Source organism: Netta rufina (assembly GCF_964035555.1).
Source record: "Netta rufina genome assembly, chromosome: 26".
Lineage (NCBI taxonomy): Eukaryota > Metazoa > Chordata > Aves > Anseriformes > Anatidae > Netta > Netta rufina.
Window position 1 is genome coordinate 4166980 of NC_140150.1, and position 22852 is coordinate 4189831.

The 22852-nt window shown below is 54.0% G+C and overlaps 1 protein-coding gene across 1 annotated transcript in view; it reads left to right on the top strand.

Annotated features, from left to right (window-relative positions):
* Nucleotides 1-1027: 1027 nt before the first annotated feature.
* The window catches only part of NFASC (neurofascin), a gene marked incomplete at its 5' end in the record, with an annotated part of 47999 nt that continues 26174 nt past the window's right edge, over nt 1028-22852 (top strand). Inside the window, 21 exon segments of the mRNA XM_084302091.1 lie at nt 1028-1121; nt 3238-3255; nt 3536-3641; nt 3868-4064; nt 4404-4526; nt 4729-4899; nt 7358-7408; nt 11989-12100; nt 12720-12904; nt 13174-13305; nt 13602-13745; nt 14268-14379; nt 14478-14644; nt 15195-15342; nt 15965-16089; nt 16983-17018; nt 17786-17887; nt 18000-18197; nt 19186-19256; nt 19874-20096; nt 21725-21840. Coding sequence (XP_084158217.1) covers nt 1028-1121; nt 3238-3255; nt 3536-3641; nt 3868-4064; nt 4404-4526; nt 4729-4899; nt 7358-7408; nt 11989-12100; nt 12720-12904; nt 13174-13305; nt 13602-13745; nt 14268-14379; nt 14478-14644; nt 15195-15342; nt 15965-16089; nt 16983-17018; nt 17786-17887; nt 18000-18197; nt 19186-19256; nt 19874-20096; nt 21725-21840 — 2631 coding nt within the window.

The following is a 22852-nucleotide window of genomic DNA, read 5'->3' on the forward strand; positions in this document are numbered from 1 at the left end:
GCGCACCGCTCTCCTGCCTGGCGACACGGCGCAAGGCTGCGCGCGGAGACGGGGAGGAGCAGCGAGGAGCCAGGCTGGGGATTTTCCACTGCTTGCTGCCCTGGCACTATTTCTGTCCTTAGCCGAGAGAGCTGTCTGCACGTCTGCTGCCCGGCATTTATAGCTCCGTTACGGACAGGGCTGTAACTCAGCCACGACGCAACCTCTGCGCTCCGGTCGCCTTTCTAAGGGGATTGTTATCGTGCAGATAAGGGTAATTTATCCTCCTTTCTGCTGTCTTTTAATCTGCAGTGACTCTATGGGTTTATCAACAGCGAAATAAAAATGAATGGGCAGGAAGACTCCGAGTGATGTGCTGCCCATCCCCAGGGGTTGGGATGGCTGCTTTGGGGAGTCCTTGGAGCACAGGGGCCAGGATGAGTGCCTGGTACACCCAGGGAGAGAAGCAGCTGTAGAGTGGCTCAAAATGAGCTCATTTCGGTCAGGAGAGGGCCTGCTGTGCCCCAAACCTGCAGGTGCTGAGCCAGGATGGGATGCTACACACAAGGGTGAAGGCATCAGCTCAGTGCCCGACCCCGGGCAGCCTCCTGCCCCTTAGTGCCACCACCAGCCCAGCTGGAAAAGTGGTCAGTGGTTTTTTCACTTGCCCTGGGTAACTTTCCTTCAGTCCCTGGGGAGAGCTATAAGGCTGAAAAGGATGAGCCCCAAAGGGCTGACTTCATCCCCAGAACAAAGCAGGGCTTGGGAGGACAATAACCATGGGCTGGTACCTGACTCACCAGAGCCTGGGAACTATTTCTGGCACCTTTACCAGCCCCATCCCTCTGCACAAACGCGTTTGGATCACAACCACTCTCTCCCCGCAGCTGCCAGGAGGAGGAAGGCAGGAAATGGGGCCGTAAAAGCGCGGTGACCTCTGCTCTGTGTGTTTTGCAGCTGAGGACCCAGGCAGCCCTCCTGCACGTGCCAGCGGCCAGCTCGCCTCGGGGGACGCAGCTGAGGTCGTGGCCTTGTCCCGACGTCCAAGATGGTCTTGCACAGACCCCACCTCACCTGCGCAGGGATAGCCTTCGCCCTGTACCTCCAGCACCTCGTCAGCGCCATCGAAGTCCCTTTGGATTGTAAGTTACATTTTACCCCTCTGATAACCTCTGCTTGAATGGGATACGAGGCAGAGCAGAGAAATGCGTGGAGCAGGCGGCTCTTCTGCTCCAGCCTAAGTTGTTTTTCTTTTCCTCTGTTTTTTGTTTTGGGGTATTTTTCCTTTTAAACCACATGCCCTTCAGGAAGTCACCTCGGTCACTGCCAGCTGCAGTCAGTCTGTCTCAACAGCTGAGCAAAGGACCTGCAGCCACCCACCGAAATGGGACGGAGCAGCAGGGCCACGCTGGGGAGCAAACCAGGCCCTGGCAAGCCTTTAGCCCCTTGGTTTAAGTGGAGCATCCCAGGATTTTTCTCTCTCTGTTGGGACTTTTTGGTTAATTATGTAAGAGGAGTGATGTTTTATTCAGAAGCACAGGAGCTGGGGTTATGGAGCGAGGAAGAAGGGGGTCATGGGATGCTGTTTCTGCTGAATGAGCATCTTCAGGCCGGCACACGGGGAATGGATGACTTGTTTGGATGTGCCTGGGACGAGGGTTTGTACCGAGAGCGTGCTGCTAAGTCATGGCTCAGAGGCTCCGGTCCAGCTACTCTTCTGGAAACCAGTTTCATAATTTCTTGGTGTCCCAGCTTCCTCCTGTAGAGGCAGTTAATAACAATCAGGCTGTAGCTGCAGGGAATCTATTCTGACAGCGCAATGTACAGAAATCCTCCAGCGAGCAGTGCATTAGCAGAAAAAGCCCAGCTTTCTGCTGAAGTGCCGGGGTTGTTCTCGATGGCAGAAATTTCTCCTGTGTGGGTTGCTGCCTGCAGAGCCCTGAGGGTGCTGGCTGTACCCGGGGTACCTCTGCTGGGCAGCGAGAGGAGAAGGAAAAGTCTTCAGGCAGTGGCTTTTGGCTGAAATTTGGAAATCAGTGAAGAGAAGGGATAGGAAAGCTCAGGTTTGCTGAGGGGAATAGGTACTTGTGGGACTTAAATGCGTAAGGTGGGGGTCCCAGCACAGTCACTTGTCTGTGCACGACTGGAGTCTGAGTTCCTGCTCTGCTCCATTCCAGATGGTTGTGGAAGAACAAATCTGGTCCTGGGGTCACTGGGACAGAAGCACGGCGCTCTTGTTCCCAGCAGTGGGAATTTATGCAGTGCACACAGCCCGGCGGTTCCTTCCAGGCTTGGCTTTGTTCGCATCCATAACATTTTAGAAGTGAAGGCAGCCGGCGTGGAAGTAGGGGCCAGTGCAGCTGGCCAAAACTGACGGCATTTACAAACAGCACAATGCTGCTGCTGCTTGTGCTTCCTATCAGACACGGAGTAGTTTTGATATTTGCATGTAATGTGACCTTAGAAAAGTAAGAGAAATGCTGACAGCAGGTGGAGAACTGCTCAAGGCAGCCCTGCCTTGCAGCTCACCATTTCTCCAGCCTCCTCCTCCCTGCTGCCCAGCACCATCACCTCCAGCACTTAATGAGCCTCCTCCTGCCATGCCTTGAGGGGCTGCTATTGGTAAATACACAGCCCCAAACCTGCAGAGACTCTGTGGCATTCCATGGAGATCGTTGTCTTTTTAAGCTTCCCTAGGTGCTCCTCCCCTGCCCCATCCCTAACAGGGTTTATTCTTAGGATATAACCTCACCTGCTGCTGTCCCAGATATACGTACATCCCTATTTTGCTGGATTTTACAGGCACCTTCTCCAAGTTTGACCATTACCTAAAAAGCCAGCTCAGGGTTTATCAGCCTCTGATTTGAGGGGGATGAAATGGATAAATTGGCTTCAGCCTAGCCAGAGGGTAGGGGGTGACATTGCCAGCTCCTGCGGCTGACCCGCTGGACCATGGGGACACCAGTTCCCCAGGTGAGCCCACCCGGTGCCTTGTGCCCTCTGATCAACCCTGCCAAAAAAACAGAGGTTGTCGAGGCAGTTAGCAGCTCATGGGATGCTCGGCAGCAGCTTCTCCCATATAGCAGTAAGTAGGTAGATCAGAACATGCTGGAACTGTAAAATGAATTGTGTGTGATATTTGCAGAGCCTCCAGTAACAGTATTACGTTTGTGTGTGTGCATAATGTTCTTTTAATGTTTGTTCTGCACTTAACCTTTTTTCTTCTTTTTCATTACGCTTGCACTTTGGAAATAACAGCAAATATTCAGAGTGAATGTAAGTGCTGCCCTCGTCTTCTGTCTGTGCATTTTAGTCTCCTCTGCATGTCCGGAATGGCACGAGGGGTCGGGGCTGGTGCCGGCTGTGGCTTGGTGCGAGGTGTGCCTGGGGCATTGCCTGCACACATGCTCCTGGTGGCTTCCTCAGGTGTTGGAGGGCTCTGAACCACAAATTTCATATCTGGCCTGGGGAAGATGCCCAGATCTGCTGCAGGACAGCAGGAAGAGGCTTCTCCCTCTCGGCACGACCTTCCTCACCGCTGTCATTTGCTTTGCAGTGCCTCAGCCCCCCACGATCACCAAGCAGTCCGTGAAGGACTACATCGTGGACCCGCGGGACAATATCTTCATTGAATGTGAAGCCAAAGGGAACCCCGTTCCCACGTAAGTGCCTCTGTGCTGGACCCCTGAAGTTTGTTAGCACTGGCCCTGGAGCAGCTGAGGCTCCAGCCAGGGCAGGTCCACGTTGGCCACGTTGTCCCCAAAGCCAGCAGAGCTGTGCCGCTGGCACCGGTTGGCACTGATTTAGCTGTTGTGTAGCACAGGTCAAGCTATCAACAGCCTCGTACGGCCCGTGGTCACTGAGCAAACCTCTCCCCTCTCCTCCCAGCTTCTCCTGGACGAGGAACGGGAAGTTCTTCAACGTGGCCAAGGACCCCAAGGTGTCGATGCGGCGGCGGTCGGGGACGTTGGTCATCGACTTCCACAGCGGGGGGCGGCCGGAGGACTACGAGGGCGAGTACCAGTGCTTCGCCCGCAACGACTACGGCACCGCGCTCTCCAGCAAAATCCACCTCCAGGTGTCCAGTGAGTAGGGGGCATGAGGCTGGTCCGAGGAAAGCAGGGGCTGCTTTGTAGGGGATACGTGGACAACACCTGGTGCTCAAACATCTCAGCCTGCTGCATCTATTGCCTGCATCGGGATGCATCCAGCCACAGGGCAGAGATAAAACCCAAGGGATTAGGGCTGTAGCCAACGGCAAATGCTCGGTGTAGGTTTAAGAGAAGCTTGCAGGCACAGAAATGAAGTTTGCATCGAGGTTGTTCCATTGAAACTAGGCCGGGCCCAGCGGGATGGAGGAGGGAAGGGATCTGCAAGGCGGCCGCCCTGCCCTCCTCACGCGGTGCCTGTGCTTCCCGTGGCAGAGTCTCCCCTGTGGCCCAAGGAGAAGGTGGATGTGATCGAGGTCGATGAAGGTGCTCCGCTGAGCCTGCAGTGCAACCCGCCGCCCGGCCTGCCCTCTCCCGTCATCTTCTGGATGAGCAGCTGTGAGTCGGGGAAGCCCAAACCCCTGCTCCCCTCCATCACCCACCTGCAGGGTTTACTTACCCTAATTATGTTTAGAGTCATTATCGCTAGCTCAGAGCGTGGCGGCACCCACACATGGCTTGGGTCAGGGGGTTGCTTTTTGCCCTCATGGGGTCACCCACCCGCAGGAGGCTCTGACTTGTCCGAATTTTCCCCGTGCAGCCATGGAGCCCATCCACCAGGACAAGCGCGTCTCCCAGGGCCAGAACGGCGACCTCTACTTCTCCAACGTCATGCTGCAGGACGCCCAGACCGACTACAGCTGCAACGCCCGCTTCCACTTCACCCACACCATCCAGCAGAAAAACCCCTACACCCTCAAGGTGAAAACCAGTAAGTGTCACGGCGATTGCTGCGGGTGGGTCTTCCCCAGCCCCCCTTGGGAAGGGTTCTCCTTTCAGGCACCGTTTCAGTCCTTGACAGCCTACCAGGTAGAAGAGTGGCTTCCTTCCCTTTGTTCAGGGTGGTAGAAGTTGGGATGAGGACTGGTAGGGCCCGGGCTGCTGCCCCATAGTGAGGGGAAGCTGGTTCCCTCCCAGTGCCCCGGGGAGATGCTCGGTGCAGGTACCGCAGCGTCCATGCAACTGGGATGAACTGGAAAGCACTGCAGTGTAGATGGGGCGTTCCCCCATCCTTAGGGAGAAGCACAATGTCGAGTGATCTTTCCCTAGTTTGAAACACTGGAAATAGCCTTGGTTTGCTCCAGGTTTAGATTTATGGGGAACCCCCAGCCACGGTGGTGCTGCACAGGGGGGACTGAGTGTGTGTCCATTGCCTGACCAACGAGCCTCACACAAGGTTCGGGACTTAGCAGCTGTCCAGGAGCTGAGGTTCAGCTCTGGGACGTGGCAACAGGAGGGCTGGAGCCTTTGGGCCTGAGTGGGTACACACGGGATGTGCTCAGGGTGGCCAGAAATGCTCGGGATGTGCTCAGGATGGCCAGCGATGCTCAGTGAGGAGCATCCCTGGGGAGCAGGAGGAGCAGGCACACGGCTCCCCCTGACCCCTCCATGGGCAGGGGGCCCTGGTAGCTTCCCCTCCAGCAGGGAGGCTGCTTGGGAGGAGGCTGGTTCCCAATGCCAGGGCACTTTTCACCAGCCAGCTGGTGGGAACACGGGCAGGGGGCCACCAGCGGAGTGCTGCGGGGCACGAAGCTCTTGTGATGGCCCTTTCATTGCATGCACAGCACTGGCACAACCTCGGCTGCGAGTGGTGTGAGAGCTGCTTTTGGTGTGGGGATCGTTCCTGAGCCCCAGCTCTAGGAGCTCAACCCGATCTCACAGCAACTGAGGCCAGAGGTAACTCTGTTAGAGCCTCCCGAGAGCAGGGAGCGAAGTGCGACACAGACAGGGCCGGGAGCGTTTGGCACTTGTGCCATAACACCCTGCCCTCCATGCAGAGCACAAGTGGAGAATCAGCAATATAAATGCTGTAAGCAGGCACTTTGCTGGTGGCGAGGAGTGTGCGCATGTAATTCACGCTGAACATTGCTTGTCCGTTTGCAGAGCTGGCCGCATAATGCCAACGTTTACCTCCTGCTGAAGGGCTGAGTCCTGAGTTAGCAGGAGCTGCAGAAATTCTGGCAAAGATCGGTGCTCGTTGGGGCCTCTGAGGTTTTCAGCCTGATGTATTGGTTTAGCTCTAGAAAAATATAAGGGAGAAATGCTGGGGGATTTCTGTGCAGGCAGACACAAGCAGCTACACCCTGATGCCTCCACAGCATCAGCTCCCAAGCTGGGTGGCACCGGGCCCTCTCTGTAAGCTTTCCTTTGGAAATTTCTGCTGCATTACCAGATGCAGATGCCACCTCAGACCCCTCCAAGAAACCCTTGGAAGCTAAAGAACCGAGGCTCCAATTTTTTGCCTGTTATGATTGAAAAAATCTTTATATGCACAGCGTTCAGAGGAGATGAGTTTGTCTCAAGCTGTTCGGTGATCTCTGCTTTAAGCCATGAGCATCAGCTGTCTGAAAAGAGTCACAGGCTGCTGGAAAACCATCGCATGTGCTTGCTATCTGTCTTCTTGATGCAAGGAGAGAAAAACACAAGGGCTGGGGCGAGCAACATGTCCCTGCCTATTTTCCTGTGGAGCATTTTTCTGGTGACTCAGGGCTCGGGTGGCTGCCGGGCTCCTTCACCCTCCTGCGTAGGAGCCCATGGATGGGCTGGCAGTGGCTGGCAGTAAATGAGAGCAGCGTGCTATTGAGGGCCTGGTGGTTTCACATGGAACTCAATCTACTTTAATTGTCTGGTAATTAAAAGGGATTTTGTAGTAGATTATGTTTTTGAAGCCTAATTGTTGTTATTATTTTTTATTTGTTCATCTTCTCCGTGCCTCTCTGCACCATTACGCCGCTGCCTAGCTGTGTCCAGCCTGCTCTGTGCTGGAATAAAGTAGCAGAAACACGCTTACCTCCCTGAGAGAAAAATCATTTTCTTCTCAAAATTGAACTGATTTTTTTTTTCGAAGATACAGATGCCGTTGTACCAAGAGAAAAACACTTTGAGGAAATGTTTGTGATACGATTAGGTGGCATTATTCATATTTTTAACTGTCTCTCCATTTCTTAGGAGGAAAACAAGCTTCTTTTCCTCTCCCGTGTTGCTGTGTTATGTTGCTGTTTGTCTCCCAAGGCAGCCGTGCTCCGAGTGCCTCTCTATCGCTTCTGCTGCTGCCCTGTCCCCGTGCTGGGGCCGTGGCTCTGGTCCCCGTGTCACCTTGCCCCGTGCCCCCGCACACCGCCGCACGCTCCGTGCCACTTGGTATGCTCACGCTCTTTTGTTTATTGCAGAGAAACCCCATAACGAAACGTCCTTACGAAATCACACTGACATGTACAGTGGTGAGTCTACACTGGCTTCTGGAGCCCCTCACGTGTTAACCCCCCTGTGCCTAACCCGACTCACCCCGTGCTAACCGAGCGCTGGGCTGGCTGCGAGCAGCATCCCCGTGCCTCCCGTGTGCGCGCCCCCGCTGGATGCGTGTGGTCCCTTCTGTCATCTGTCACCCAAACTTTGCGAAACCCAACGCGAGGAAGGGAGACGAGCAACCCAGCGGTGACCAAATCCCCTCCAAGTTTTGATATCTTGAAATGATCGAGGTTTAAGCTAATTAACTGGATACGCAGAGCTCAGCTTGAGAGGTATTTGGGTTAATAGGATCTGGCACAAGTGGAAATGTTGGGGGTGAGCGAGTCCAGCGCCTTGTTCTTCGAAAAGGCTCCTGAATTAAAGATAAAACCCACGATCCCTCTTTTTGCTGTGCTCAGAACGAGCATCTATTGCACTGGCAGCCAAACACGGGCACTGGCTGGGAGTTAAAAAAGCAATGCTTGGTGTTCTCAGCGCGTTGTGTCTTTGCGGTGTGGTTACAGGTGTTGAGCAGGGAGGTTCTCTTTGGAGACTGCTTTTGTGCAGCTCCCTGGGGCACGATTCTGTCCCCAAAAATAGATGGGAAGTGATGGGACAACCCAGGTGAGGTGGGCAAGCAGCCCGGGCTGGGGCTTTGGGAAGCAGAATGGGGAGATGGGGCTGAGCATGATGCTGGGAGCGCAGCCATCACCAGGGACTGCTGGGGATCCCGCTATGCCCACATCTCGTCCCCTTCCTTCTGTTTTCCCCCCCAGAGCCTCATTTTTTTTTTGTGCTCCTGCTCTGTGCCAGGCAGGAGAGACGGGCCAGGGATGCTTCGGTGCCATGGGAGCATAAATACGAGTTCAAGTGGTGCTGAGCAGCAATTTGCCTCCTGGCTTTTGTCTTTGCTAGAAGCACATGCTCGGTTTGGGAACAGGGACCGGGATCTTGCTGCCTACCAAAGGTTGGGGCGAGGGGGATCTGACTCTGAGCCAGATCCGAGGTTCTCCTGCGCGTGTTGCCAAGTGACGCAGCCACGGGGGATTTCTCTCCCCCTGCAAATACTCCTCTGAGAGGCAGAGAGGGCTGATAGGCAGCAAAGGGAAAACGTTTCTGGCTGGAGATGGGGTTCGGGTCTGAGTGGGAGGCTTATTTGAGGGGTCTGAGCGTGCTGAGGACTTGAGGACCTGGACGAGGTGGGGGCAGCGAACAGGCTGGGCACGGTCCGAAAGCGTTTGCAGAAACGTCTGCGAAAGGGGCTTGCAGGCAAAACCAGCTTCAATGGGAAGAGCACAAATTGAATCACGTTTAATAGAAGCCCGTGGGAGGAGACGTCTCCCTGGGAGGCGCACGGTGGCGAGAGCCGTAAATCCAGCTTGTGCCTCCCCGAGCGACGGGAGCAGTGCGGGCGGTGTTTGCGCTTCGATGGGAACGCACGGCTCCGTGTCTGCAGCCCCCGTGGGCTCAGGGGAGAGTCCTGTGCTGGCCGGGGTCCCTCAACCTCCCGCTGCACGTGTGTGCTCAGGGAAAAGGGAAGGTAGCAGTCAGGTAGGAAATAGAGACCCTATCTGCACAGGCTGATAGATTTCTACTGATGTCTCTTTGTAGCTGCTCCTGGCGCTGGATGGGCTGTTGGCACTTAACGTCCCCTGGAACATTTTATGGGGCTGGTGGATTCAAATCCCCAACCCAAGCCCTCTCAACAACCTGTGTAAAAATGGGCTGCAAACCAGAAACGTCTTAATAATTCATGAACCGGTGGAAAAATTGTGGTCCTCGGCCCTTTTTCTTGTTGATAACCCCATGTTTCTGTCCACAATGATCTCTTGGGCTGCTAAAACCCACCGCAGTGTGGCAAAGAGCCTTAGGGGGAAGGGCAGTATGGGACAGAAACCTCTGTCCCCCCAGTATTTAGGAATTTGGGAGGTTTTGGGGTAGCTGAAGGCTTTGGAGAGCAGGACGCAGGCAAGCTGGGAGGCACCGTCCCCTCCCCTGCAGCCTGCCCCGGAGCTGTCATACCCCTTGGGGATAGGGGTGGGTGATGTCCAGGACAGCACCCATGGGACCAGGGTGATGGTGGGGATGTGGCTGAGCCCCCTCACCCCACAGCTCAGACTGGGAGCAGTCGATTCCCCCCTGCAAAGAGGAATTACCCTGGCAAACCGTCTGCAGCTCTGAAAGAAAAAAAAAAAAAAGGGATCTCCAAGGATTAATTGAGAATTTTATTAGCAGGAGTTCATCACCTTTTTAAATAATGGAAGCGAAAGCCTTTTGTTCTTCTTTTTGGCAAACCTGGGGGATGTTTGCAAGCTGGCTGGCTGTGCGGGAGGCGAGCAGATGGGATGTGTCCGGGTGCGCACGTTCCTGTTATCGCCTCTAAGTGGGAACAATCTGCGAGCTGATGTGCAGTTTTTAAGTGCTGTCAGGTCGGGACTTTGGGGAGGGGGCACTTGGCTCCTCTGCGGCAAGAAGTGGCTGTTTTTGAGGTGTTTTGTTTGCAGCTGAACGGGGCCAGTTTCAAAGAGGTGGGGGCAACAGCAGCAATCTATCGGAAGCAGAGCCTATTTTTGAGCACAAATAAACAGCCGTGGGATTTATTCTTCTGTTCCATCCAAGCAGAGGAGTGAGACGCTGCTATTTGTCTGACAGCTCCCAGCTGTAGCTGCCGGGAGCTCAGAGCTGGTACCTCTGCCTGAGATCATTTCTGGCCGTGCCCTATTAGAAACAGCAAAACCTTTTTCTGTAGTCCTCTGCTAAGGCAAAAGCTTCTTGGCTACGCAGTGTCGTTGTTAGGTTTATTAAACAAGTGGATAGCATACTAATTTATCTCCCTTATTTTTAATGTTCATCATTAATATACGGCTCGTAAAATTTGGCTTGCACTGCTGCTTCTCTCTTCCAGTTACGCCCTGGGCTCCCGAGCAAACGGGTTCATTGCAGTGAGGCACCCAGCCTATCCAAACAAGCTGCAGATTGCTGGCAAATAAAAGCCAATATTGACTTATAAAATGGTACATCCCCTCTCCCGATCACACAGAAGAGAAGTTCACGGGTCCAGTCAGAGCTGTTGATAAATGCTGATTAGAAATCCTGCCCCTGCCTCTGCCACCGATCCGCAGGGCTCTGGCGGGGGCGAGCGGCTTTTAGCCGGGCAGCGAGCACCTCCAGAAGCAGGCGAGCACAGAGCAGCACGCCTGCCCGGCGCCCTGTCCCTTCGAGATGTGTCTGTCCTGGTAATCCAGTAACCAAATAATTAATTAACCCTCTGACGAGCCCATCTTGGCCACTAACTGTTGTTGCGTGGGAGCGACGTGATGCGTGAGTGTGGCCATGCCCCGGGGGGTGCGGAGCCATTTCAAAGGCATGGTTTGATTCAATTCCTGCTTGGTTTGTTCCATTTCCTTCGAAAATGGCCACAAACTTTTCCCGATTGAACTCCAGAAATCATCTCTGCCCTCTGTCCCCTTTTCCTTCCCAGCCCTTTCCCTGTGCCAGAGCCCAAGCAGAGACTTCCCAAATAGCTGGGGGCTTCCCGGTGTGGGTGAGGGAACAGCCAGGCTGCCACCAGCTCATTTGGCTAACGAAGCTTTCGGGGCCAGCAGAAAAGGTCTAGGTCTGCTCCCCAAGAGCCTGCCCCTACCTCAGGGTGGGCTTTCCCCCTGAATTGCTTCACTATCTGCACTGGTCCCGTGCCAAACCTGCCTGTCCTGCCCCATTTCCTAATCTCATAACTTCTGTCTCTGCTACTGCTGCTTTCAAACCCATCTCATCCTGTGTTGCCCTCACTGACCAAGTTTAAAAATTCCAGTTATTAATGGAATTTATTCCGTTGATATATTTTTCTCTCTCTCACAAAGAGACCCCCACTGTGTGTGTCTGTAGGGTGTTGTCTTGTCTCTTCCCCCGGTTGTCTCCTGTTAAACTTTCCTGTCCAGTCCTCAAATTTGTCCTTCTGGTCTTCTGCCATCTCCCAGCTCCATTTCCAGACGGTTTGGTCCTTCCACCCAGCAGCTCCCAGTACCAGTGGGAAACTGGGGGTGCTGCCAGAGCCCCCGGCACTGCTGGGATCCGCCGTGGCGGGGACATCTCCGTGGCAAAGCGGCTCAGCTGCCCGATACACCCTTCTTGTGCCCGTTTCTCATGGCTGTCCTCCACTGAGTGCTCTGTCCATCAGCATTTCCACCTCTCATCCGACTCCAGCCCACGTCTCTGTGCTGGAGGCAGGAGCAGGCAGGATGGGTGCTGCCCCACGGGGACCAGGCTCTCCTGGTGCACCATCCCCACTCCCCATGCCCATCCTCTCTGCCTTCTTTCACCTCTCTGTCTGCCCAGCATCCTCTCTACACCCAGTCTTTTTCCTTTAGAAATGACTTTAAGCTCTTCTCTAGTTTCCAGGTATGTTTTGGGGTGAGGTCTGTGTGCCAGGCTTGGCCAGGAACTTGCCAGCTTCCCCAAAAAAGCGCCGTGCGTCGCTGGCCCTGTCTGAGCCCTCCTTATTGCTGCAAGAGAAGGAGAATTTAAAAGCACCCTGGTTTTGTTTTTTTTTGTTTTTCTTTCCTGCTGATTTCAGCCCGAGGGGTTACGGAAACGACGCCCAGCTTCATGTACCCATACGGGACCTCGAGCAGCCAGATGGTGCTGAGGGGGGTGGACCTGCTGCTGGAGTGCATCGCTTCTGGAGTGTACGTACCGGGCACGGGAGCGGGCGGGCACCAGCAGCCCCAGTGCTCTTACAGCTCAAATGCTGAATCGCCACTGGAAACGCTTTTGGCTACGAGAAGGGAGCGTTCCCTTTTCTATTAACTGCTGTTGACAGTGCTCCCGTAACATACAGGAGGGATAGGAGCATGCAAGGGGACAGAGCTGAGTTTTGCAGCACTGTTCGGAAAAGGAAGCATCTCTGGGTACTTGCTGTGCAAGGATAGTTTCCCACTGATTTGTCCTTGCAGCTATTTGCAGGTCTCTTAGGTGCTCCTTACCACACTGTATAACTGCAGGTGAGGACGCTGGGAGTCCATGGGCCTGCAGGAGTGTCCTGGGCACGGGGTGGGACTTTGGCAGCCCTCCCGTGGTGTGCTGCACCATGCTGCACACCTTCCAGCATCCCCAGGCACAACGGGGGGACACGAACCCCACTCCTCACCAGCTCAGGTCCAGTTTTAGGGGCTGTGGTAGGAAGGGGGGTGGCTCAGCAGTCCTCCTCCCTGGGCTTGAGAGGTTCCACGTGCAGGATCACCTCCTGCTTTCTTAGGAAGGTTTTTCTCGTCTTGCAAGTGCGTTTATCTCCTTCCCTCTCCTTAGACCAGCACCAGACATCATGTGGTACAAGAAGGGAGGTGAGCTCCCCGCAGGCAAGACCAAGCTGGAGAACTTCAACAAGGCTCTTCGGATCTCCAACGTCTCGGAGGAAGACTCCGGGGAGTATTTCTGCTTGGCCTCGAACAAGATGGGCAGCATCCGCCACACGATCTCGGTGAGAGTGAAGGGTACGTCGCCTTTACCTTGCCATCTTCTTCACTCTCACAGCCAGAAATTGAGGGGGGCAAGTGTGGTTTTGGGGGCTTCCCACGTGGGCTGTGCTGCATCCAGCCCCACCAGCATCTCCTCCAACCCGCCCTACGGGCAGTGGGAGCCGTGGGCTCCGCTCTCCGGTTGCATTTGTTCGCAGCAGACGAAATGGTTTGGGTTGGAACCTCTGGGGACCATCTGGTCCGGTTTTCTACATGTGTAACCGGTACGTCTGTGTGTTTTAAAGCTGCTCCGTACTGGCTGGACGAGCCCCAGAACCTCATTTTGGCCCCTGGTGAGGACGGCAGGCTGGTTTGCCGAGCCAACGGGAACCCCAAGCCCGCCATACAGTGGCTGGTGAACGGGGAGCCCATAGAAGGTGAGCTGGGGGGGGGGGGGTCTGCACCTCCTCTGCAGAAACGGAGCCCAGCACGAGCCAGAGCTGCCGTCAGGGTGCCAGGCACCCGCCGGGCGCTGCGCGGGGTGCAGGCATTGCAGCACACAAACCACCTGCTCGGCTGGGGCAGGGCCAGCTGAACCCCATCTGGAGGCTGGGAACACCATGTGCCACCATCTCTGGGCTGAGAAGGAAAGAAGCATGATAAAACACAGGGTCGTGTGAATTCTAATTTGAGATTGAATTTAACACGCCCTCTCTGCCTGTCCTCTTTGAAGCCTCTCCGCCCAACCCGAGCCGTGAGGTGGCTGGAGACACCATCGTGTTTCGAGACACCCAGATCGGCAGCAGCGCCGTGTACCAGTGCAATGCTTCCAACGAGCACGGCTACCTCCTGGCCAACGCCTTCGTCAGCGTCCTGGGTAGGTGCCCGCGGGGACAGGGCAGCCCCGTGCAGCTGCTCCACACCTGGCTGGGGAAGGAAAACCCCAGAAGTGGCCGTCAGGACCCCGCAGGGTGCCAGGGCATGGAAGTGTCCCCTGCAGAACGGTGCCTCCTGCTTCTGTAAATAAGGAAGGCGAACACCCCACGCACAAGTTTACCCTGCAGGTTTTCCCTGTTTGCTTTCCTCTTTCTTTTGTTAGCTGCTCTGAGATTAATGTACGCGTATACACGACCTCTGCAGCTGGGTTTGGGATTGAAAGTCCATTGCCATATACCTGCAAAGCCTGGCAAAGGGTGAGCCAAGTGCTGCTGGAGCTGAGATATGAGCTGTTGTGTGGGTGAAGCTGGAAGGGGAAAGAGAAACAGGAGCGAATGGAGCATCTCTGTTGAGTCTTGAAAGCCTCAATAAGGAGCAGTGAACAAAAAAAGGAGATGGGTGGCAGGACCGGGAAGCACAGGGGCTGGTTTGAGCTCTCAAACCGGGTCTCTGGTGCTTGCAGATGTGCCACCACGGATCCTGGCCCCTCGCAACCAGCTGATCAAAATCATCCAGTACAACAGGACCCGGCTGGACTGCCCCTTCTTCGGCTCCCCCATCCCCACCCTGCGCTGGTAAGCACGGCGGCGCTTCCCCTGCCGGCGGGGAGGGCTGGCACGGGGCGGTGTCCTGCTCTTTCTTCCCTTACAAGAGTTCTTTGTACGGCTGTGAGGTTTAAGAACGGCCAGGGGAACACGCTGGACGGAGGGAACTACAAGGCGCACGAGAACGGGAGCCTGGAGATGAACATGGCTCGGAAGGAGGACCAGGGCATCTACACCTGCGTCGCCACCAACATCCTGGGCAAAGCGGAGGCCCAGGTTCGCCTGGAAGTCAAAGGTGGGAGCTCAGGAGCAAAATGTGCTCTTGGATCCTCCGAAACTCACAGCAGAAATGAATGTTTATGTAAAGGGAGGGTTGATGGCCTGCTCCGGCAGTCTGCACTATGACATTTGGAGCTGGGATACAGAAATGGGCAGAGATCCCTTCTTTATGGGGAAAACAAGGCTATGGGTACACTGAAGCTGTAGTAGGGCTTGGTGTGGATATCAAGCTGCAGGATGCCATGAGCACTGCAAAAAGAAACACCAAGAGCGCATCAAGAATAACCGCTGGCAATACAACGTTTTCAGAATCAGGTTTGGATTGGGTTTTCCCTGTTCAGCAAAGCTGTTTGCTGAGTCAGAAAAGTGGCTATTTGTTAAAGGGTCGGCATGAATTAATGGTTTGTTAAATGAGTTTATTTCCAAGCATTTGTAGCAGAGATGGTTTAGTAAGCTGACGTGCACGCTTGTCCTTTCCAAGAGACACCACAGTTAAGCTTTGACCGAGCTCCTGAGCTGAGACCCCGCAGCTCAGCCCCTGACAGCCCCTCTGTGACTTTTTGCAGACCCCACCAGGATTGTGCGAGGCCCCGAGGACCAGGTGGTGAAGAGGGGCTCCATGCCTCGCCTCCACTGCCGCGTCAAGCACGACCCCACGCTGAAGCTCACGGTCACCTGGCTGAAAGACGATGCGCCCCTCTACATTGGAAACAGGTTCGTGTTTACCATTCCTGTGTTGGCTCTCCAAAATCGCTGGGATTTTTACTTCCCCCGCTGCAAACTGCTTTAGGAGTCACTGGGGATAATAAGGAGAAATGTTGAGTTCCCACCTAGGCAACATCTGCTGCTCTTGGTGCTTTCAATGTTCTTAGCTCCTTCCAACAGAGGCTGCCTAGCAGTTAAAATTGACTTGCCAGTAAAACAAGGCATTGAGCTGAGGTTTTATTTACAGATATTTTAGGACACCTTGATAAAATGTATGGGTTAATAACGAGCTACTCCAAAATGAATGTTTATCAGCTGTGAGAGGTACGGTTGTAATTTCCTTTCCATAGCCTGATCTGCTTCTCGTGGAATGAGATCTGATCCCAGGACACAGGCTTCCTAAGGGTGTGATTCTCCCAGATGATTACCCAGAGCAGATTCACTGATTCCTTCGGAAATGAGGTTTCCAAGAATAACTCAATGCGTCCTTAGCTGATAAAATCTTGAGATGGGCGAAGTGCTCCCGTTCTCTTTGGGCTGTTTTGTGTGGTTTATCAGAGAACAGTTAGGCTTCAATCCTGCTGCCTAAAGCTCTTAGGAACTGTTGTATTATTGCTTTCAACCCTTTAAGGATGAAGAAAGAAGACGACGGTCTGACAATATATGGCGTGGCGGAAAAGGACCAAGGCGATTACACCTGCGTAGCCAGCACGGAGCTGGACAAGGATTCAGCTAAAGCCTACCTCACTGTCCTAGGTAAAGCCGTTGTGGCAGTGTGCTGACACACAGCTAGGTGCTGTGCTTGCCCTGCAATAGATTGACTTCAAGGTCGGGCTGAAAGGGGGATCAGTGGGCGCAGAGCTCACCTCTAACGCAGGGGTGGTGCTCAGGGAGCTGCTGGCAGAGCAGTTGTTCCGTTGCTGCAGGACTCAGCAAGGACACGCAACCTGACCTCAGACTCACTCAGACAATGCCACCGGATTTGAGCAGAAGGGAACTTGCATTTGAGAGAGGGAAAAAAAAAAAAAAAAAGTACTTATTATGTGCAGCTAAAAATATCCAGGTGGTAGTGGAAGCTCTGAGAGAGCAGCCCTACATTTGGGAGCGAATGTAACCGAGTCTGAGGGTGCTGAGAACCGTGTGACACCCAGCGGGCGAGTGAAGCAGCATAAGGAGCAACAAACTGAAACCCATTCCATACTCATTTATGACAGATCTTCTCCAAAAACCACCCAGATTTACCAGCTCCTGCTCTCAGTCCCCTCCACTCTTGTGCAGGGTCCCCATTCATCCCAGCGCCCCACCCCACCAGCAATACTGGCATAGACCCACCGTGCCCTACAAAGGCAGGAGTGCGATATAAATCCCATATCCCTAATAAATTGACTGGGCTTATTTCCCTTCCTCATCCCCTAATAGCTAATTAACTCTGTACCGGGCTGATGTTTCCCCTTCACAGTGTATTAGAAATAGGAAGGAAGGCGTGCAGAGTGCTGGGGGTCTCTGGGGGCAGGACTGGTCCCCAGGGAGGTTTGGATCCTGCTGAAATCTGACCGTGTGTGTGACTTTATATTTACCAGGTGCTCCTTTCACCACCCAGGCTTAATGACTAAACTAACCCCGTTAACAACCAATGTCTTACCTTGCAGCAGTCCCTGCTAACCGCTTGAGAGACTTACCTAAAGGTAATCACCACTAATTCATTTGGTTTATTTTATTTTGTAAGCTGATTTTTTGTTTTGCCTTGTCAATAACTCCGGCAGAAATCTAGGCGTAGCGGTTGACCGAGCTGGGAGCTGATGCTTCCAAGTCCTGCCCAAGTTGCCCTTGAAGTCCCATCCAGATGGGCACGGGTAGGAAGGACGCATCCCTTCGTGTCCCCCAGTGCCGATTCTTGAGTGCACGAATCACCTTACCCCTAGCTGGAAATGGTGAGCCCTGAGGGTAGAGAAAAGAAATCACATTGAATTCCCTGACTTTTACCTGGAAAAGGTGTTGTTATTATTGCATGAGCTGGATCCGTAGGAGTATGTGATTTGTGATAGGATAAAGACACCGTGATTGTGCCCAGGGTGTTTTCTAACCACGTGTGTATTTTCGGTTAGGTTTGGTGTCCTTTCCACTCTGCAATTATTTTCAGAACGGTGGCACGTAGCTTGTTGTAAGATCATCTATCCCCTTGCTAAGCCACCTTTGTGCTTGCAGCACCAGACGATGTCAGTGCATGCGGGTTGGGTTTCAAGGCGAGGCGCAATTAGGACGTGAGCACGTTTGTATTAAAAATAAATAAATAAATAAAAATGCACTGGCCTAATAAAAGCAGAAGGACATGAAGCCTGTCCTCCTGCGGGTCTGGGCTGGCACGGCCAGGGCTTCCCTGCCCCAAAGGAGGAATAGGACCGGGGGCTCCCGGGACCACCCAGCCTCACCCATCTCCTTGCTGGGCCCGCAGAGCGCCCCGACCGGCCGCGGGACCTGGAGCTGACGGACCTGGCTGAGAGGAGCGTGAGGCTGACCTGGATTCCTGGCGATGACAACAACAGCCCCATCACAGGTCAGAGGCTGGACTCTCCTGTCTCTTAGGAGAGGGGTGGACGGAGGGAGGTGTCCTCACGAGCCGCCCGGGGTGCCTCGCCACCGGGCTGAGCCCTCCGTCCTCCCCCCAGACTACATCGTGCAGTTCGAGGAGGATCGCTTCCAGCCCGGCACCTGGCACAACCACTCCAGGTACCCCGGCAGCGTCAACTCGGCCGTCCTGAGCCTCTCCCCGTACGTCAACTACCAGTTTCGGGTGATTGCTGTGAACGACGTGGGCAGCAGCCTGCCCAGCGTGCCCTCCGAGCGATACCAGACCAACGGGGCACGTGAGTACCGTTCCCAGCAGCTGGCCACCAGCATCCCCGGTGTGCTGGAGATGGTTTATAGTGATTTGGGCAACGCCAGACTTGTCCCTCGTGGGGTGGGAACCCAGCTCCTTGAACACGAAGGGCTCACAGAGGGAATGAGCTGCGCCATGCAGTCATGTGCCGGGCTGTGATTTTTTTTAAACCGCATCCCCGAGGCTCTGAGCGGTGCTGTGCAGAGCAGCAGAGCCTGAACGGAAAAATTCCTGCAGTGGTTGTTCTGGGAGAAGCTGTTGAAGGCGGGCCATTTGTCAAGAAAGCTTTCTAAAGAAAATCTTTCATCCTTTCTGGCCACAGGAAGCTCAGAAGTCTCTTGGAAAATTAGACTTCCAAGTGTAAAGTGGCCCCAAGCAGAAGAGATTTTGTTCCAAAACTGCTAATTCACTGTCCACTGCTAGAGCTGGGCAGGGGCCCAGATCGATGCTGGAGTAAAGCGTCCTCCAGTCCACAACGAGACTCGGCTCTGCAGTGTGTGCCCAGTGCCCTGTGCGCTGTAGAAAACTTGGGAGAAGTCAGGGGAGGAATTGAGGGGAAGCTCAGGAGTTTTGCTGCATTTCTTGGCCATTGCAGAAATGCTTCTGCAACATCTACTGGCACCTAGTGTTGGGCTGTGACATCGCTCTGCTTGCTTCTGATTTCAAAAGTGTCAGGCTCGGCTCCCGGGGATGCTTCACAATGGGTGTCTTTTAAAGATTTAGGACGACATTTTTTTGGGAAAAAAAAGGCTCCTAAATAAATGGCCTGGTTTTCAGGAGTGCGGAGAATCTCATGTTCCATTAACCTGAATGGGAAGTTAAAACTTCTCGAAAAAGCAGGCCATTAGCTGCTGGTCCAGAAGCGGTTTGGGCTTGAGCAGCAACGGGGTTTTAACCACACAAATGGTCATTTTTCAGCATTATAAACTGCTTTTTTTTTTTTTCTTTCTTTTTCTCCCTATTGTGAATATCAGGACCTGAAATTAACCCAACAGGAGTTCAAGGAGCAGGGACCCAAAAAAACAACATGGAGATAACCTGGACGGTGAGTTTGCCTTTGACAGCAATCCAGAGGTAGGGGACTCAGGATTTGAATCCTCAAATGCAGGGGACTCAGGGTTTCTAGCACGTGCGATGTACTGCACAGAATCCCCTAACCCCGACGATCATAAGGGAAATAAAAAGCCGAAGATACACCTATGAGAGAGGCTATTGCTAGTGCCTGCGAGAAGACTTGTGATGAAAAAATAATTTGCAACAATGGAAGACAAAGGAAAGATGTGGGACCACAGATAGAGGCTGAGGAGGATGCTCAGGAGCCTGATACACACCGGGCTTACAGAGCAGCTCCTGCTGTTCTCCATCGACCAGCAGGTGTCATCCAGGAACAAGCCAAAGTGTGCAGGGAGGCTAGGAATTGCCGTGGGAGCATGGGCTGGGAAATAAGGCGTGGGGGTATGGTTTGGGGTTCTGCCTAGGGTCCGCAGGGCAGGGAGTAGGTACGACCCTTTTGGGAGCAGAAGTACAGATCCTCCTTGAGGCTTGCTGCTGGAGCAAGAACCAAGAACCAGCTGCTGAGCAGAACCTCTTGGAGCCCCATAGCAGAGAAATGCAGCTGCTCTTTCCCCCCATCACTTTCTCTTTCTGTTTTGCTCCATTAAGCCCCTGAACGCAACGCAGGCGTACGGGCCCAACCTCAGGTACATCGTGAGATGGAGGCGCAGGGACCCGCGCGGGAGCTGGTACAACGAGACGGTGAAGACCCCGAGGCACGTGGTCTGGAACACCCCCATCTACGTCCCCTACGAGATCAAAGTGCAGGCAGAGAACGACTTCGGCAGAGCACCAGAGCCTGACACCGTCATCGGCTACTCGGGGGAAGATTGTGAGTATTTTCTCAGCCGCAGCCCGTAAGTGCTTCCTGAGGGCAGGAGCCCATCCAAGGGCAGGGGTGGGCACCCACGCCCCAGCTACATTCACAGCACTGCTTGATTTGGTACAAAAATCCAGTTCCAAGCATTGGGAGAAAGAGGTTTGGGTCTGTTCTGGGCAGTCTGCAGGTACCTCCAGGACCCAAACCACTCAGCCTCTCCTTCTGTAAAAAACAGATAATACCTCCAGTCTAGAAGGTGGTAAAATTTCCTTAAGAACTACCCTGGTTGTCTTCCAATGACCTGCATTAAATTTCTTGCCCCTGACACCCGCACAGCACCAAGTCCATCTTGGATGAGAGGTGCTACCACTGGCGGAGACGGTGTTGGTTCATCCCGGACTGGCTTTTTGTGCCTCTGATACAGCCCCAGCTAAGCCACGGCTTGGGCTCCTGTTTGCAGCACACCACTGGCTCAGCTTGTCTTCCTTTAAACCTCTCTACCTGGTCGTGCACAGCAGTGGCCAGCTTGTTTAACTTTTTCCCTTTCTTTTTGGTCTGCTGGTGTCACCTTCTGCCTGTAGCATCCAGCACTCCGACCTATGATCCTTATCCTGCCAGGAACATGTGGTTTGCTGCCAACAACTTTATCTTTAAAGAGATATAAATGAGCTCCTCTCAGTGCCACAGATCAGTGGAGTCCCTGGCCAAACGACTCAGGGAGTACCAAGAAGTAAGGCAGATAAGCCAGCAAGCCACCCGTGACTCTAGGCTTGAAGTCAAGGGGACGCAAGAAGAGTGCAGCACTTACAAGAAACTCTGTGTTTGTGGTGCTGAGATAGCACCCAGCGCATCCTCACGCTGGGCATCTCCTAGAGGAGATGGGGCAAGTGGAAGGATGGGCAGAAAAGGTGGGAGACAGGGCAGGAGCCTGGGGCTGAGTGCTTGGGGCTGAGCACCAAAACTTCGCGGTGCCCAGCTGAGAGCTCACTGCTGGAGAAGCTCCGCCATGACCTGACTGCACGGCTGTCCCTGTGCTTTCCAAAGTGTTTTTGGGGGGGTTTCAGATGAAACCTCGTGCAATGGCCTTGAGGAAGACCTGTGAGAGCCTGTACTTGTGTGCTTTATGTAGAGGTGAACCAGGGAGAGCAAACTCGCGTCTCCCACCCCAGAAGGTCACAGGTGTGCTCCTGCCCATGTCCCAAAGGGTGGGACATGTAGGAAAAAAACCAAACACAGCAGAAGTAGCTCTATCGTGTCTGAATTGCTTCACAAGTAATAGCAGATTTCTACATGCAGGCAGGTGATCTGAAAAGGAGGTTAAAAGAAAAAAAAAAAAGCTAATGTCAGATAAAAATGTGGGGATGGAGGTGAGTGGTGGTGTGCTGCGGGCATGTGTGCTCATGGGGCTGTTCAACCTAAAGGAGGGCAGCCCAGAGCTGGCCTGCCCCTGCTGCTTTAGGAAATCCTCCAAAACCAAGCGGAAGGAGGGAGAAAACAGCCACATCTCCCAGGGATGAAACTCCTGGAGCAGATGAGGGGTGCCAGCAGATGGCAGAGGTGGCGTGCGCAGCTGCTCGCCCGGGTTGGCAGCGGGGCGCACCGTGTGCTGACCGCGCTCTGCTTTGTCCCCGACCGCCCAGATCCCAAGGCTGCGCCTACGGATGTTAGGATAAGAGTTTTAAACAGCACTGCCATTGCCCTGACGTGGACCCGCGTGCACCTGGACACCATCCAGGGACAGCTTAAGGAGTACAGAGTGAGCAAAAGCAAATCTCTCCGGCGCGGACTATTAACACGGCTAACCTGCTCGCCGGCCCAGGTGGCCCCGCTGGCGGAGCCGTCTGCAGTGGGGATGACAGAAAACTTTTCTCTGGCCACCCTGACCCTTTTTGGGGTGCAGAGCAGGGGCTGAGCCCCCTCTGGGGCAGCACCAGGGATGAAGAGCCTTGGGGTGCTCTGTGCAGGGTCTGGGTGGGCTGGGGACATCTTCCTTGGCTCCCCAAGACCTTGGGGTGCCTTTGAGCACCAAGGGACCTGCCTTTGGTGGCTCTGTCCGTGCAGAGAGGCATCCCCTGGCCCTACAGCTGCTCAGAAGTGCAGACTGGCTGGCTCTGGGGGGAAACGACCTTGGAGAGGTACAAACAGGCTGGATTTTGTGTCATCCCCAAAGTCCCTACATCACCTTCTAACAGACGCCAAGCCTTGCAAAGTCTAAACCCAGTCCTATGCACTAACTGGCAACTAAAGGCAGCGTGGATCCTGGTTTTTTACTTCTAATGTTGAGATTTACTGATCCTGTTTTTTTACTTTTAATGTTGAGATTTTCTGCTAAGGTAAAAGCTAAAGGATAGACCCTGTTCGAAACAAGCAAAAGTCTGGACTGAGCCCTTCTAGCAGGGTTTATGACTCCACCAAAGGCGTGTGTCCCGCAGGCTGTTATAACATTTCAAATCCAATCATTCACAGAGCGTAAAGGAAGCTCTCCGGGTGCCACTTTCATTTTTTTCTGCCTCTGCTCTGTTATCCTGGTTGATTTTCCGAATGAATCTTATTTCTCCATGAAATAAGATTTACAGTCGGGGCTCCGCGTCGGAGGCTCTCCGAGTTCAGACTTTCCTTTGTGGCCGGACGTGTCGCACCTCGCCTAACCCACAGCCACTAATCCGGGCAGGAAGGGGGAGCACTGGGTGCCCAGCACTGAGAGCTGGATGCCAGGGGCAGCTCTTGGCAATTTGAGCTCTGCTGGGTTCACCTTGCACCCCTTACCA